Raw genomic sequence first — 17,332 nt, 5'->3', positions numbered from 1 at the left:
TCTTTGTAGCATAAATGTCTTGTAAATTCTGATAAACATAATTGTGTTATGGAATTTCTGCTAAGAAATGTAAGGGATTAAACACTTGTTTCATCTTTGTATGAATAGGTTGATATGAACTTCATGAGGAAAATTCCTTCAGGAGCAGAAGCATCAAATGTGTTAGTGGGAGAAGTAGATTTTTTAGAAAGACCTATTATTGCTTTTGTGAGGCTCTCCCCTGCTGTGCTTCTCTCGGGTCTCACAGAAGTTCCGGTTCCTACACGGTAAATAAATGCCTGGAAATTCTGGCTTTACTTATGCAATAAGATAATAATATTTAAGATCTCAAATAGATGTAAATTTTTATATACACTGTATTAAGCTCAAAAAGTTTTGTTTTGTTTAACATTATATCAGTCATTTGCTGCAAAATTTGAAGGAATGAGATCTGCCACAAAATTCTCTGAATGCATCTCTGTATACACGCACACTTACATATATACATCTATGTACATGTAAAGATGCTGTCTTAAGCAAGTGCAGGATTTGAAACTGAAAGTTGATTTGGAGTAAAAGCAATCAGTCTTCCAAGTTTGTGTTGACATTTTGAAGATGGGCATGAAGATATTATAGTTCCCTTCGATGTGACACAGCTAGGGAACTATAGTGGGGAAGAGCATGCTAAGTCTGAAGGTCTGTCTAATCTGAACATCTGTTCTTGTTATACAAATGCTCTGGATATGAATGACTTAGGTGGTGAAAAACCAATTTTTTATCATATGCCCAAGTCTACATGATTGACATTGGAGTAGTCAATCTTCAGCTAATACATAGAGAAATAGTTTTCAGTCTGCAGTATGCTATCCAACCTGGTGCAGTCACCCCTGCTCCCCCAGTCCCAAGGATCTCACCACTATACTTGTGGGTATGTTTACCACAGATGTTCAAAATATCAAAATACAGGTCTCATGATGAAGGCAGAAGATAATTTCATCAATCATCATGGATGACACTTCATTTTCTGTGCACATTGATGTATTGGACTGTTCCGTGGTGTTTGCCCATACATTTGTATTTATGTTTTTTGGTGGATTTTTAATGTTTTAAAATGCTCAAAGTGTTTGTTTATCTTCACAATTTTCAGCTTATGCACTCTATTGAAGGGCAAAAATACTTATATGTGAGAATTTTTGGAGAGTAGTGACAGGAGTACTCAATGTTTTTTGGGAAATTCCAAAATTTCTGCATATTGATTACTGTAGCTGAATCTATTCTGTCATAAGTTTTTCAGAATGGTGTAGACTTGCAGATCTGGAATAGCATACTGGGATTCTTAAGATGCACTCTTGTTTTCAGTTAGGGTAGTAAACTTGCAGAGGAGACGGAAGTGACCTCTTTGTACAATGAGTTGAAAGAAAGTGCTACTTTTTTCAGATGTGTTGTGCTTAGGAATGTCATTTTCATGAAATATAGGAAGAAGATTGTGAAACAAATTACTGAGGTTCACTCTTCGGTTTGTATCCTTTTGAATTTATAAAATGTTATTCCTGTTCAAGGTTTTGATGAGTTTTATGTTAGGCACTGTTACTGTGATCTGCTAAGGATCTGCTAATATATGCTGTGACTCAACCCCCAGATTGGATCAGCTTCCCAGAATGTCACTTGCTTTTATAGGTGTTCAGATACCCAAGTTCCCTTCCTTTCCACTGACCCAAGACTAGGATAGACTATATGAATATGCCCAAGTGTACTGCAGGAAGTACAGTAGGTGCATCCTCTGTGTGCCATGGCCACTCACAGCAGGTGAGGGGGTTGAACTCCCATGAAAAGGTGATCGTCAGGGAACGTAGGACAGGTCATAGAGCTCCTAGGCTGCCATTTAGGGGGTTTTTGCTACTGGGAATGTCAGAAAGGCTTAGAATCCAGGGGAAATATTCATTGACCTCTAGTCTGTGGATTTCTGCAGTCTTTAAGTCTTTTTCAACAAGAAGTTGAAAAATTAGGCTTAATTAAGAAGGTATCTGAGTAATTTTGGGTCAGGATTTGAGTTCCCTACAGTAATGACTTTAAGCTGAATCTTTTCACAGTGTTGCAGCAGTCTTTTAAGATCGTAAGCGGTAAAAATGGGATTTTTACTTCACCACTAAATTTTCTTTTAAATATTAATATGAAAAACCCCCTTTTGAATATATGCAGAGGAGTCAGCCATACTCACCTGTATTACTTTCTCCACAGGTTTTTGTTTTTGTTGTTGGGACCAGTAGGAAAATGTCCACAGTACCATGAAATTGGACGATCAATAGCAACACTTATGACAGATGACGTGAGTGAGCTGTTTTAAATGCTTGTAGTTAAAGTCTAGAATGAGGTATTTACCCACTGATTTCAGTAAATGATTTGGAGTAGTAGGTTAAAGAAAAAAACCTCAAACTAGTTAAATGAAGAACTGTAAACTTAATTATTTTTTGTGTTCGTGAAGTTGATAACGGTAAATTAACTTTCCTCCTTGTCTATCTTGAAATCCTAAATGTATTTCTGAAAAAAAAATTTGGCTTTAATGTATAGATTTCATTTTTATGTTAAATTCATTATCAGAACTATTAAATAGAACTGCATTTGGTATGAGTCACTGTATGTCAGAAAGGACAGAAGCAGCTGCGCAAGTGCTTAGGAAACAAAGTTTTAAAAAATGCATGCAATTGAGTCATCATAGCTTTTTTTTTTTTTAATCTAAGCCAGACCAAAGAAATAAAATAAGAATTCTAATAGCCTTTTGAAGTCATGTGCTTAGAGCCCTGTTGGTTTTAAAGACCGCAGGAGGGAACCAGGACTTTTAATTTAAGAGTGATGCCATCTTACTGAGCAAAACTAGGATGTTTTACTTTTGACTTCACATTGAGCGCCACCTACTGAATTGCTGATAATTTTTAAGGTTATCTAGCAGAAATGCAAGTACTTTTTACTCTAGAACAATTTGAAGTTTGGTAATGTAAACTAGAAATTTGTCATTTTGCAATTGGTAACAAGTCTGTGAATACAGTTTTTGTTCAATGTGAGAATTGAATTTTAAAAGCTTTAGTTGCAGCTTCTGATCTTTTTTAGATAGGCTGATCTGATTTTTAGGAATACTCTAGATCACTGAAATAGAAAAAAAAATCAATTATTTGATGATCTAAAACGACCTGAGTAGACTTCAGAGATCAATTTTAAGATTAGAAGATTTAATGATCAGATTTAATGGTATTTGGAGAAAACCTGTTCAGGTTTAAAATGTTCAGAACAATTCAGAATCATCTTCTACAAGCAGTTTTACAGTAAAATAGCATTTTTTCCCTCTGTGTGTATAAAATATATCCCGGAGTTCATGTTGTAATAGTCTATAAAATGGTATAGGATTTTTTAGTAGGATTGCTTTCATGTGCTTTTTAAGCAGTCTTCTAAACTTAATTAAGGTAGATGTACAAAAATGCATTCTTATTCTTAATAAAAGCTTGTGGTTTGGTTTGAAGCTTATTTGAAGTATTTTTTGTCATGATTTAGCACAGCATAGTGGTACAATGGCTGTAAGGCAGAATTAGTCAGACGATAGTACCTGAACTTGATGTCCTGAAAATTGAAGATTAACTTTCATTTAACTTTAGAAATTACCTCAATATTAGTTTTGAGTTTGAAGATAAAACTTCCATGTCTTGTGGTCCATAGGAATGTGCATACCAGTAGTTTTTAATTTAAAAGTATGTAAGTAAAGTAAAAGCCAAACTTTTGAGGACCTACAAAATATTTTCCATACCTTTTAATCAAATTTAATCATTATATAATGATAATCAGTTCCTCTTTCAGAAAAAATAAAATAAAAATGAGTGTTGAGTACTTTCTTCTTGTAGGTTTTCCATGATGTTGCCTATAAAGCAAAAGACCGAAATGATTTGTTGTCAGGAATTGATGAGTTTTTAGACCAAGTGACAGTCCTGCCTCCGGGAGAGTGGGATCCATCTATACGAATTGAGCCACCAAAAAATGTTCCTTCCCAGGTAAAAGGAAAAAAAAAAGGTTCAGTCTGTCTTGGAGTTAGGGGGCCTAAACTGAACATAGATTTGAGCTGCAGAGTACAGAGGGACAATCACTGCCCTTGTCTTGCTGGCCACACTCTACTTGACACATGCCAAGATCTCATTAGCCTTTCTGGCCACCTGGCCACACTGCTGGCTCCTATCCAGATGGCTGTAAGGTATCAGGAAAGTCCCCACATCCATTTTGCAAGAAAAAGTTGATTGTTCATTTAAGTTACAAAAAAAAAAAAAAGAAAGGGAAAAAGGCATTAATCAGTTTTCTGCTATGCTGTTAATTTTATTTACAATATTTCCTTTTGAAATACTGATATGAGTTCACATGGGAACTGGAAGAATTGGTGAGAAATTGTACTTGAGTTCATGTTACCAAATTCTGTGAGTAGTCTAGCGGTGGTCAGCAAGAATATTTAAATTACTGTAAGAACTTCTGTTTGCATGCAGCATTCATTACAGTTTTCAATGTGTTTTGTGTAGCATATACTGATAATAGAATGTTTATGAAATAGATACAAATTGATCATACTGCTCAGTTGTGATGATTGCAGGCTTACAATGAGAGCTAAGGATAGTGGGTCCTTGGAGAGATTTTCTTCCTCTCCTCCCTCTTTACAACTTAAAGGAATTTGGGCCTCCAGGATCAAAAGCAGGGGAGAGACCAGAGCTTTTTGTTCAGAAGGTTGACATTGGTGTCAAGTCCTGTGGTGGTTTGGCAGAGTGGGTGGAACAGAATGGGGTAACAGCAGTGCAGTCTATTCATGAGTAGCCTGAGGTTACCATGTAACTTGTTTCCAAAATAAGCTGGGCTCAGGGTTTTTTGGAAGGCAGGCTCAGCTGAAAAATTTATGAGGAGCTGGTAAGCAGCTTGCTCAGCAGGGGAATTATTTCTCATTTATATTTCAACTAAATACTGTGTGTATCATAAAAAGAGGTCAGTTTCTGATTAATGTTAAATGTTTCTGCTCTGTAAATGGTTGAAGAAAAAAAGTATCTAAAGATTCCTGTCTCATGGTTGAGCCTGCACGGTGTGTTGAAAATCTAGGCTTTGTTTCATTGTGTTTCAGGAATCTATTTCTTGTAGGTACCGGGAAGATGAATACTGTTGTGCAAGGTACTAATAAGGTCTTCTGGGTGGTGTTGTACAGTTCTAGTCATCTGTACTTAACAAAAGATTGGTTTGGAAAATGCAGGACTGCTGATGAGCTGGGAATATGAAAGAGAGTGTGGAAGGCATAGGATTTGTGCACACTCTCTTTTAATTATACTTTTTAGTGTAAAAACAATCTCAAAGTATTTTTTTTTCCTTTTTCCTTTTTTTTCCCCTGTGTCTTTTCTGTAGGCGAAAAGGAAGGCATCTAAATTTCCAAATGGATCTACTCCTACAGGAGAGGGTCTTAAAGAAGAAGGCCATCATGCTGGACCTGAACTTCAGAGAACTGGAAGGTGTGTTCACTTCCCTAAATGCTAGCTTCCATAAAGAAATAAAAGTCATAAATCTTCATCTTAATGATTGACATTTAAACATTAAAAAATTACAGTACAAGTGTCAGAGCGCATCCTTTGTCCTTTTCAAGTGTTGGATTCTTGCCTGTAAGTGCCACTCTGCTTAAAGTGTTTTCAAGCCTCTGGCAATGTTTCTCAACACATTTGCGAAGGATTTCACATAAGATGCTGCCTAATTTAACTAACTGACTTTTAAAAGTTGGGTTTTAAGTTTTAATCTTCAGGAACTTGCAATTATCGTAATTACTGTTGGGCTAGGTACTAAAAAATTCCATTAGTGCAAATCTGTTTTATTAAGCGTGTATGAAATGGAACAATAAGAAATGAAAAGTGGCACAAAGTAGTTTGGTATTGGTTAGCTTTGGGTTTCGGTCAGGTTTCTTATAGAGATAAAATGGAAGGAATTTCTTTCAGTTACTGTTGTTTTCTGTTAATTCTAAAATATTTGCTAAAGAAGTCTCCAACATTGGAAATACCTGGTTATGATTAAACTTTAATATCTGAAATGAGAGTAGAGATTAAATCAACTGAAAAATTTTGGAGTATATGTACAGTGTTGTTATCCCCAGAATAATAAACTTCTAAATCAAATGCATCTTTTTCATACATTTGCAAGAAAGACTTTACAACATTTGTGTTGATTTTTACCATTGTGGCTTTGTTATAATTACCTTCTACTGTTTTTGTAGACAGTATGTGGAGCTAAAAAGTTCATTTCTGCTCACAAAATTATCTGTACATAAGACTTTTCTTTTTCTTAGGAGTGTTTGGGTTTTTTTTAATAGGTAAAAATAAAATCATTTTTCTAAATGCAAATTAGTGTTTATTATTTTGGAGTCTCTTAATATTTTTTAAAATTGATTTTTAAATTCTTGGTAATAACTTACCCAGCTGAACTAAGTGGAATATCTGTGTTCTCCAGATAGGAACACTGTTAAAAATGATAGACGTAAATTTATTTATTGACATCATCATATGTATGTAGTGAATTTAAATAAAAAGCTACAACTGTATGTTGGAGTGGTAATATTGAAATGCGATAATGCAGTGATCTTGGTTGAGGTTTTGCATATTTCTCTGTTCCATTGTTTTGAATATCATAAGACAGATTTGACTTTAAGCATCATTTAGGTGAAATTGTTTGCAAAGTTATTTTTTCAGTATCTAGCCCATATATTAAAAAAAAACGTAGTCAGCTTTTAAAAATGTGGGAAACCTGCTTGATTATATTTGGAATACTGCCAATTTGGAGTAGATAAGATTCTCATTGACATTTTTAATTGTTATGCTTTAATCTGGATTATGAAATAGCTAATTTGTGCCGGCAATAGGCACTGGCAGTCATGTGTAGCCCATAGTTTTAAACTAGCTAGAATCCTTTAGTGTACAGTTTGACGAGTTTCATCTCACCTATTTAGGCTTTTTGGTGGTTTGATACTTGACATCAAAAGGAAAGCACCTTTTTTCTTGAGTGACTTCAAGGATGCATTAAGCCTGCAGTGCCTGGCCTCGATTCTTTTCCTATACTGTGCCTGTATGTCTCCTGTAATCACTTTTGGAGGGCTCCTGGGAGAAGCTACAGAAGGCAGAATAGTGAGTACAAAGAATGGTAGCGGCCAGGCTTTTAGACCTTCAGAGGCAAGTCACTGTGTGCATTTGTCTCATTTATTTATACTTGTATTTGAAGAATTTACCCACAGCACTTGATTAGCCTGCCCCAAAGCAGATCTTCCCCAAAAGGTAATTGCTATGGAAAATGTGGGGAACCTATGTGAACAGGAGAAGATGCACAGGGGAGGTAAAAAATGTTTATCCTGCCTTATTGGATGAATGGCTTCATGAATTGAGAAAAGGCTTGCATTGCCTTCTTTTTGGCTGCTTAAGAGTAATAAATAGCAGTAAAGGTGCACCATCCCACTGGGCCTGCTTTAGGCAAAGTCAGAGGCTCAAGGTGGATAGCCAAGAATATGTACTGGCCTTGAGTAGTAGGCCTACAAGTATGATAATGCCTGCAGTGTGTGGCCAGCAGTCCATTTATGAAACTGACAGGATGTGTTTATGCTTGTACTAATACATATGTTGCTCACAATAGAATAAAGTGTTTGAGGTTTATCAGCAGAAAATACTCTTCATTGTAAATGATTCAAATGTAAACCATATGCGTACAAAATTTTGGTAGTGTTATGTTGGGCAGTAGATAATACCAGCACCTTTTCACCAGCAGTTTGTGAAGCAGGGAAGAATTACTTAATATCAGCAGTGTTAGTAACTTAGTGTCAATTGGCTTATGAGGAAACTAGTTTGAAGTGTATTTTCTGTTTTTAAATCTATCACAAAGAAACAAGGCTCTGTCCTTTTATGGGAGGGAAGGATATATTCAGACATGTCTTTTACAAATGCTAAGATGCTGTTGAAACTTACGTTACAAAATTCTTCTTGATACTTAATGAAATTTTTAAGCTTGTACTGTATTAAAATTTAGTTAACTGTTTTATTTCTTTCAATTATTGCTGTTGACAAAGATATTTGTTTATTGATGTAGCACTTCAAGCTGATAGAAAATACAGAAATCAATTATGTCTTTTCTGTGTGCTGGTTTTCCCACTGTAAATGTAAAAAATGATTACTGAAATGACAGTGTAACTTTTGAATGTACAACATGTATAATAATGAAACTACCCTCCTTTCAAAGCTTGATTCTCAAACACCTTCTTTCTTTTAGCTATCTGGAATTGTTTGCGGGTTTGTTCCTGCCTTCAGATACTTGGTGTGCATCATTGAATAAAACATTTAGTTACTGCACACACATGTTCAAGCACAGTAGCTGACATTGTAAGGTACACAGTTTGTCTTTGAAACCTTCCCTCGCATTCTCAGAGGCCATCACCTCCACAGTGCTCCTGTCCCTGCCACCCTGACTGAGAGCCCCAAGGTTAATGCATTGACTAACCAAAAACACTAATTTGAAGGTAATAGAACGAAAGACTGGAATTATATTTTTTTCTTAATGTTATGAACAAAGGACTCATTTTCATTTTTAATAGCCCAGTTCAGCAAATCATTTTGACCATTTTCAGATGATTTCCTGAATTGGAGCTCAAGTTTGAAGAATTCTGTTTTCTTAGGTTTACCTAATTTCAAAATAGCAAATGCTTTAAAGTTCCACTAGGAACACTGTAATTCCATTACAGGAATCTGTAATCCATGACCTCTCATAGTGGTAGGTGGTGTAATTAATTGTTTTCAAGTAAATTTAATATAATATTAGTATTTAAAATTCTGGCCTCTCTCTTTAGAGGTACATTGTAACTGGGTATTTTTGGCAGAAAATATTACAGGGAAACACTTAATTCAAGAACTGAAGTAGATACCTTAATTCCTTGAAAAGAAATGCATTACCAGGTGGGACATTGGTTTACTGCTCATCTATTTTTGGTGTCATGTATACTTAAAGCAATATTCTTCAGTAATTTCCCCTGCACCTTTGCCTGTCAGCTTGTTTTTCTTTTTTTTTTTTTCTTTTGTAATGCTTGGTTGACTGATGCAGGTTTGATACAGCACACTGTAGGTATGGTGCAATACAGATATCTGTTTTCTTTACAGAGACCATTAATTCTTTCTGTAAACAACATGTCGAGTAACTATTTTCTTTTTTTTTGTTTGTTTGGGGTTTTTTTGTTTTAGGTTAGTTTTTTGGGGGTTTTTTTGTAAATTTGTATAATTGTTGGTATGCTTTTCCTTCAGAGCTGGCAGGACTAGTAACTTGTTCTCATGGTTTTGGATGGCTTTATGTTTCTCAAGAGTGAAGTTTTCAAAATCTTGTCCATGGTATTGTTACTGCAAAACAGTGTTAAGTTATTCTTGTCTCAAACATGGATATTGATTGCAATGTGTTTGCATCTTGTCTTGTTTCTAAGTTAGTGCATCTTAAAGCTGTGTTTATGAAGATATGATGCTGAATTTTAACCTGAAAGATGGCGAAGTTACAGCATTTTTTTTCCCCCAAACAGAGTGCAATAGAGTCTCTCTTTGGAGCCTCATTAACTGGGATTGCCTATTCTCTCTTTGCTGGGCAACCTCTTACTATCTTGGGAAGCACAGGACCAGTTCTAGTATTTGAAAAAATATTATTTAAATTTTGCAGGTAAGTGATGTTTCTATTGACTTGATGCACTTTTTTAACATTCTAGCCTGTTACAATTGTTACAATCAAATAGCTGTGATTGAAAGCAGATGTGCGGTAAATGTATATGTCCATGAAGGTAAATACAGTGGCAAGAGACTGAGAAATTTATATGATTTGGTAAAGCTGGGAGGCACTAGCAAACCTGAATGAGAAAATCAGTGATAAGAAGTGGCAAGGACTCAAATAAAAATTATATTCTGACTGTGTGAAGTTGTTGGCTTTGCTTCTGCAGGGGTAAACAGAGATGGATCTACCCTCTAGGAGAAACCATCTGGGTAGCTCTGGAGAGACCCATCCCCATGATGCTTCCCAAGCTAGGTAGTTGCACCGTCAGTCCTAGAAACATCTTGCAGTGTTGCTTTGCTTTGGTGGGAGATGAGACAAAAAAATTTCTGCTTCCTTCAGAGCTAATATCAAGCATGAGAAAAGTGCTGAAAGCCTATAAAGCTTGGCCTCAGTGTCTTTTCAAGTAGAATGTAATACAGGTGGGTTTTGGCTCAGTTAATGCTTTTTATTTCTTTCTTCACACAGGGATTATGGTCTTTCCTACCTCTCCCTGCGAGCTAGCATTGGTCTGTGGACTGCATTTCTGTGCATCATGCTTGTAGCCACAGATGCCAGCAGCCTCGTGTGCTACATCACTCGATTTACTGAGGAAGCTTTTGCAGCACTCATATGTATCATATTTATTTATGAGGCATTGGAAAAGCTTGTCCATTTGGGAGAAGTGTATCCCTTCAATATGCACAATGATTTGAATAAACTGACTTCATATTCGTAAGTACCAAGTTACTACCTGTTAGTGAAATAAATAGGGACATACAGAGAGACATATTGTTTTCTAAATGGCAGTGGGTGCCACTTCAGGAAGGGTAGGAGGAATGCTAGGGGTGGTGTGGGCATGAGAAACATCAAACCAACTCTATTCAGGATGCTGTGAAATTGAATTTTCTGTGTTAGCTATGGGTGGTTGGAAGGGATAAGGGGTTGTGACAAAGCCTACTTTAATACAGCTTTACTAAAGGTCAGAACAGGACTTCTGCTCGCTACTTCTAGGAAGTATAGTTTCATGAAATAGGATGAGTTGGGTTACCAGCTCACACCTGCCAGATGAAGATACTGCTTACTGTTGCTCAGAGAAAACAGCTCATTTCTCATAGTTTAAATGAAATCATTTAAATGTTAGTGCTCCCCTCCTGTTGGAGATGTGCATCTTCCAACTTCAGTTGTACCTGTGTGGTGACAGTGTGCGTGAGGGACCCCTAACAAGGTCATGTCCATGCACTTGGGGTGAGGGTCCCTGCTTGTTGCATTGGGGCAGTCATTCCCTAGTTGGAGAGCAGAATACTCACTGTCCTGCTGGGCTGCTGCTCTGCCTGGCCAGGACAGTGATCCCCTTGCACACAGGGTGACTTCTAGCAGTGTCAGAACTGGTTTGGACTGCTGTGTTTCCCCTCCAAGATCTCTGCTCACTTTTGCAATCATTCAGTGCTTCTTCAGTACTTTATTCCAGGGGGAAAGGGCAAACACTCTGTCAGGCTGCTTCTTGTGTTCCATTCACACTTGACATTTACACTCACTTTCCTGTCTTAGCCGCTGTTAAGACCAGGCCACATTGCCAGGAGTGGGCTGTGGGAGGACACTCACTCTCTTATTTTTCCCTTCCTACTGGTTGTTCATCCTTCAGTGGCTCTGGGTCCTCACTGGACTTCTGTGTGGGCATATTCAATCCACTGAGCTGGCAGAAACTGTCCTATAGGGCTTTGGGCACTTGCCACCTGACTGTGTTCTGACACAGGCAGGCCATGAGGGTGGAGATGGGAAGGTGAGATTTTAATTTGGTTTAGCTATGTGGTTTTTGGGACATGCCACAGTGTTCAGCATGGGTTTGCCCTGCATTTTTTCTCTTACAAAGCTGTAGGAGATCCAGCTGTTCACAGTTGCTTTCTTGCTCCTTTCCCTTTCCTTTTCTCCCCACTCTGTAACCCCTAGTGGGGAAAAGGGCGCAGAACAAGCATGTTGAGTTAATTGAGCCACAAGACAATCTCAAATACTATTACATTTTTCTGGGTGTGGGTTTTTTCCTTTCTTCTCCTGCATTTCTACTTAAATACTCGGTGGCATACTTTATCTTCATTGTCTTTGTTGAGAAATATGTCAAGTCTTCCTTCAGCATGCTTTTTTATGTTGCTGCTTTGACCAACAACTAATTATGATTTGTCTCATCATGCTTATTGTTGCAATTCCTTTCTCTATTGATGATTCTCTGTTGGCAACTGCTTTTAGGAGCTACTGCTTTCCACTCCTTTCCCATTTCCTATTGCTGTTAGTTTAGAATTCAGTTAACAAAAGAAAATTTGTTTACTTAGAATTTTCTAAATTCCCCAAACATTGTGCTATGCAAATCTATGTTCTTTTTGCCCATGCACATTTAATGTTTCTTCTTTCTTTACCTTCACACCACCAGGATGCAGATTTTCGCTTCCATGGTTCATTGGGGTTTTTTTACAGTGTCTTTAGTGAATCTCATAGAAAAAGGAGACTTACTTCTTGCTTACTACCTCTCTCTCCTCTTCTACATAAAAGTTTACATGTTAAGCTTACCAGTTGGTGTACTTGAATAACTTTAATTGAAAACATCCCATTAAATCAATATTCAGTCCATTGTGTTTTGGGTTTTTTTATCTGATGTGTACTTCTGTCAGCCTGTCTGACAGAAAGGATTCTGCAGTGTGAGTTTGCAAAATGCTGCAATAGGGAGGGGGATTTTTACTTCTACAAAAATGTTGCTAAAAATTATGTATGCAGTTGCTTTAAAGCTGAGCACTGTAAGCATTTATATCTTCAGTTAGCTCACTACATACTCAAATACAGTGTCTTTCTTAAGGGTGACCTGATTCTTCATTTCCCCCACTCTCTCAGTGGTCCTAGATCATGTAAGGAAAAGCCTTGTACTCTGCTTCTTCCATAGAAGTTTGGGATAAACTCTGGTTTAAACTCTTCAGGATTTTTGAATTTACTTCAAACTGCTGCATTTTGTCACATACAGCTTTAAAAGCATGTAAACTTTTCTTCTTCCCTTCAGATGTGTGTGTTCTGAGCCTGAGAAACCAAGCAATGAAACGTTGCGTATGTGGAGGACTATGAATAAGTCTCGTGAAGATATAGCATGGAATAATCTTACAGTTTCTGTGAGTATCTAGAAGCTATGTGTATGTATCTGTGTGTGTATATGCTCATATGAATAAAAAATAAACACCTGCACAGTAGCAGTGTTTATTACATTTTTTCATCTGATTTCTTTTTTAAACTGAACCTGGACTGTTTTCCTTAAAACTTTTTCAACTCTCTTAATTTCTTCCATAAAGTCTTACACAGTCATTGTAGAGGACTAAATGAGTGAGTCCAGAGAAGTAAATGCTAATATAAGTCTGCTTGAGCCACCTTAATGCTTTTAGGCACCACAGTAATCTTCCTGCAGGGGAACATGATGAGGTGAATAAGCAGGAGTTTGCTTTCTTCCAGTTCCTGAAAGAAATATTTTTAATATGACGTGATGATGGAACTTGTATTTGAAGTGTGGCAGTAAACACATTTCATTAGTTATTAGACATTTTTACAAAACTCCCAACAGAATCGGAGGAACTACCTAAAGATTGATTGGAAGAAAATAATTATTTGAAATGAAAAACAATTATTTAGAATAGGCTCCAAGGTATTAACTTATGAAGTGGATATTTTATACCAATATCTAATTTTGTGTGTAGGTGAAGAGGAGGAAAGTTATCATGTGCAAATGCTCTGGAAAGCTTTTAAAAAGAAGCACTTTTGCTGATAAGTAGTTTCTTGGGCAGTGTGCAGTGGAATAAATGCAGCTGTGTACAGCCACTTTGCTTACACTGGCATCTGATTCCCACCTGCTCTTGAATGATTTGGATTTGCTTCTGGTTTTGTTATGCTTGTTAGGTTGACCATCTGAGGCTGTCTAGAACAGCAGTGGATATCTGTGTATGGGCTCCCCTTGTGTCTGAGCATAGACATTCACACTAAAGCACCTATTTGCACAGCAGAAATTCCACGTAAAACCTCAGTGCTTTACTTGATTTGTAGCAGGACTTTTTTCTATGTGCTATCTATGGCTCCTAGTTTACCATAATCACTTAGGATGACAGTTTCTTTTGAACTTAGTTTTTATATTTCCTTTATATTTATTACTTATTTTACATGCCTTTTCATCTATATGCCTTTACCTCTAAAGCATCATTAGTCTTACCCGAGAGACAGAACTGACCCGGGATTTGGTGTTACCTTATAAGCAACGTAGATTGTGAAAAGGGAGAACTTGTGCCATAAGATAAATTAGGCTAGTGCAGTGCTGCTTCCAGCTACTTGAATTACTGGCTTGTGTTTTCCTTGTATTCCATGTGTCTACTTGAACTTTTTGCTTTGCATTTCAGTAAGTCTTTTGGATAGCTGTCATCTGACTTTGTTTTCTTTTTTATTTAAATCCATTATTTATGATGCTTTCCTACTTTGCTAGCAATGTTTTCTTATGGTTTGGGTAATCTTATTTTATAAGACTATGTTTTTTCCCTTAACTGAGCAAAACAAAGTCAAAGAGATGGGAGAAACTGAGGAGATCCTTTTTTATGTTTGTTAGCTTAAAGTTGATGTTGGATATTCTGCTTTTCCTGCATTGAAAAACAGAATAGAAGTAATGTGACTGTAAAGAAATTATTTCTTCTTGGCATCTCCCAGCATTCTGGCATCCTGAAATAATCACTGGTGGCTACTGTGGCTTTTCTGGAACAGACAGCACACATCTGGCTTTTTCAGGGTGAGGTAGTCATGAAGGAAAGAACCCCTTGTTGGAATTATGAACTTTCTCAAATATGTTTTATATAGGAAAGTTGGAAGCTTAGTTGAATAAAACAGACTTACGAAGAGTTTTTCTCTTTGCAGGAATGTTTAGAATATCATGGTGTGTTTCGTGGATCAGCTTGTGGCCATCACGGACCATATATTCCAGATGTTCTTTTCTGGTCTGTCATACTATTTTTTGCAACATTTTTCCTCTCCTCTTTCCTTAAGAAATTCAAGACCAAACGCTATTTCCCAACTAAGGTAATTCTGATTAGAGACTAGACTATTGTTACCTTATAATATACACCTTGGTATAATTTAATGGAGTTGAATTCTGTTTTGAGAAATTTCTTTTAAGACAGGAAAGGAAATTAAAACCCAAAATTCAGCTAATAATTAAAATGTTTAGGACATTTGAGGAAAGAAATAATCTGCAAAAAATTCGGTGTTTATTCTGTATTTTTGTAGAATTACAACAAGATATTCTAAACTTTGAAAGATCTAAGCAGTCCATCTCCTCACATTAATCAGTATTGCCAGGTATCATTAGTGGAGACAATATTGCTGCTCTTTTCCTCACCTAGCCATACAAAACAATTAATTACTTTCCCCAAACTACTGATGTCTATTGGGTTTTGAGTGGTTCCTCAGGGGATTGCTATTTCTAATAGATGTTAATGTGATGATTCTTTTGAGATTGATTTATATAACTTCTGCTAGGCAAAATGAAGTGGTTAGATCTGCTATAAACCTCAGCTCATCCCTGTAATGTCTTCCTAATGTTTAATAAAGTTATCTTTGATAATATGAATGTATTGCAAATTATCCGCGTCCTATTGATTAAAACATGAAAGTATGAATATTGCTGACCCTAAGGTACCAGGAACTAGCTGGGATGGCTGAGCCTCCTAATGGGATTGAGAGGAGAAGGAAGATGATGGAGTTGTTTAAAGTAATTTGCCTCCTGCAGTAGACCACTTTTAAATGAGTGAACAGCTGTATGGAATACTTGTCTTCTGCAACTTCATACTGTGCTGGCAGGCAGCTTAAATTTGAAAGTAACAAGAAAAAATAGATAATGTTCAGTGGTAGTATAATATAAATAAACCTCTTTTTTCTCCCCTCACTTTTTGTAGGGAAGAAAGTCATCTTTCTACACATACAAATTACAATGGTGAAAAAGCAAGACTTAACACAAGTCTTTTCTTTGTAGGTGCGTTCCACCATCAGCGACTTTGCAGTATTTCTGACCATAGTAATCATGGTTTTGATTGACTATCTTATAGGAGTACCTTCTCCTAAGCTTCACGTTCCAGAGAAGTTTGAAGTAAGAAACAAAACCTTTTGAAAAACATAACTTTTAAAATTATTGAAGTTTTATGAACAGTAGAACAATCAAATTGTATAGAAACAGAAGTTTCTCTTTTTTGATTACAATGTGGTTGATCAAGTAGTTTCTCTTTTCTGTTTTGGATGTATGTCTCATCTGACAGAAAAAATTACGTTTTATATTATTACTGAAAGGGAAGCGTTCTTTTGTGTAAATGTACAAAATGAAGGAATCAAATGGATTTGTTTTAATTTTTCCCATATAAATGTCATGTTCACCTGTAACAACTAAATCAGTCTTTTGGTCAAAGCCATTGGAAATCAACCTAAACATATGCTTAAGGGACTGATCTGTTGTTCATTGAAACTGTAATGATAAAATCTGTATTCTATTTTAGTCATTTAATTCTCATTGTTGACGTGTTGGTGTCCTTTTTTCAGCCCACCCGAAAAGATCGAGGATGGTTCATAGATCCTCTTGGACGCAATCCTTGGTGGACACTCTTGGTTGCTGCTGTTCCTGCTTTACTCTGTACCATTCTCATTTTCATGGATCAACAAATAACAGCTGTTATTATAAACAGGAAAGAGCATAAACTGAAGGTAAAAGTCCTTTTTACGAAAGGCTAATGTTGTGTAAGTTACTTAAAATCAGATTCATTCTGCAAATTTGTGAAATTACCATCAGCTGCTAAATATAAATTGACTAATCAAGAGCAAATATAATTTTGTGGATACTCTCAAAGTATTTGACTTTTGTAGTTGTAGGTTATTCACCTGCTGAGTTAGAAGTATGATCATATAAATAGAAAGTTTTTCAAGTTATTTATTTGCTTAATTTTGCAGAAAGGCTGTGGTTATCATCTTGATCTGCTCATGGTTGGTATTATGTTGGGAATATGTTCTATCATGGGCTTACCGTGGTTTGTTGCTGCAACTGTCCTGTCTATAAGTCATGTTAACAGCCTGAAAGTTGAATCTGAATGCTCAGCACCAGGAGAACAACCAAAGTTTTTGGGAATCCGGGAGCAGCGAGTGACAGGATTGATGATTTTTGTGCTGATGGGGACGTCAGTGTCCATGACCTCTGTGTTAAAGGTAAAAGAGAATTTTTCCAAAATATTTTCTTTGTGCTATTGATGTTGTGATTTAGCATTTCATAATGTGAGAAAGTTCTTTTATGTTAAGTAAGATATGCCTGGACTCATTCTCAAATTGGTTTTTTAGCAACAGATGTTAGTTGAATAGAAACAATATGGAAGGATGCAAGAAAATGAAATCTGAGAAAGCTAGGAATGTAGTGAGTAGTGAAGAAAGCAACCTTTTCCTGTGTTACTTGATTTTTCTTGCCATCTTTTTTTTTAGTTTTTTCAGTTCATGTTACCTAAAAAGTGCAGTTTTT

General features: G+C 36.4%; 1 protein-coding gene across 6 annotated transcripts in view; it reads left to right on the top strand.

The window, feature by feature from the left end:
* Positions 1-17,332, top strand: part of SLC4A7 (solute carrier family 4 member 7) — a 57,746-nt gene that overhangs the window by 27,040 nt on the left and 13,374 nt on the right. For all 6 annotated transcript variants that reach the window (XM_031058907.1, XM_031058904.1, XM_031058906.1 and 3 more), the window contains 12 exons: positions 109-266; positions 2,218-2,305; positions 3,867-4,013; positions 5,389-5,492; positions 6,971-7,145; positions 9,563-9,696; positions 10,270-10,515; positions 12,824-12,929; positions 14,701-14,862; positions 15,815-15,928; positions 16,372-16,533; positions 16,777-17,028. In XM_031058907.1, coding sequence (XP_030914767.1) covers positions 109-266; positions 2,218-2,305; positions 3,867-4,013; positions 5,389-5,492; positions 6,971-7,145; positions 9,563-9,696; positions 10,270-10,515; positions 12,824-12,929; positions 14,701-14,862; positions 15,815-15,928; positions 16,372-16,533; positions 16,777-17,028 — 1,848 coding nt within the window. The remainder of the gene's footprint in view (positions 1-108; positions 267-2,217; positions 2,306-3,866; positions 4,014-5,388; positions 5,493-6,970; positions 7,146-9,562; positions 9,697-10,269; positions 10,516-12,823; positions 12,930-14,700; positions 14,863-15,814; positions 15,929-16,371; positions 16,534-16,776; positions 17,029-17,332) is intronic.

Source organism: Geospiza fortis, unplaced genomic scaffold (assembly GCF_000277835.1).
Source record: "Geospiza fortis unplaced genomic scaffold, GeoFor_1.0 scaffold231, whole genome shotgun sequence".
In the NCBI taxonomy this organism is placed as follows: Eukaryota; Metazoa; Chordata; class Aves; order Passeriformes; family Thraupidae; genus Geospiza; species Geospiza fortis.
Note: the sequence above shows the minus strand (reverse complement) of the source record. Positions and strands in the feature narration are given on the sequence as shown.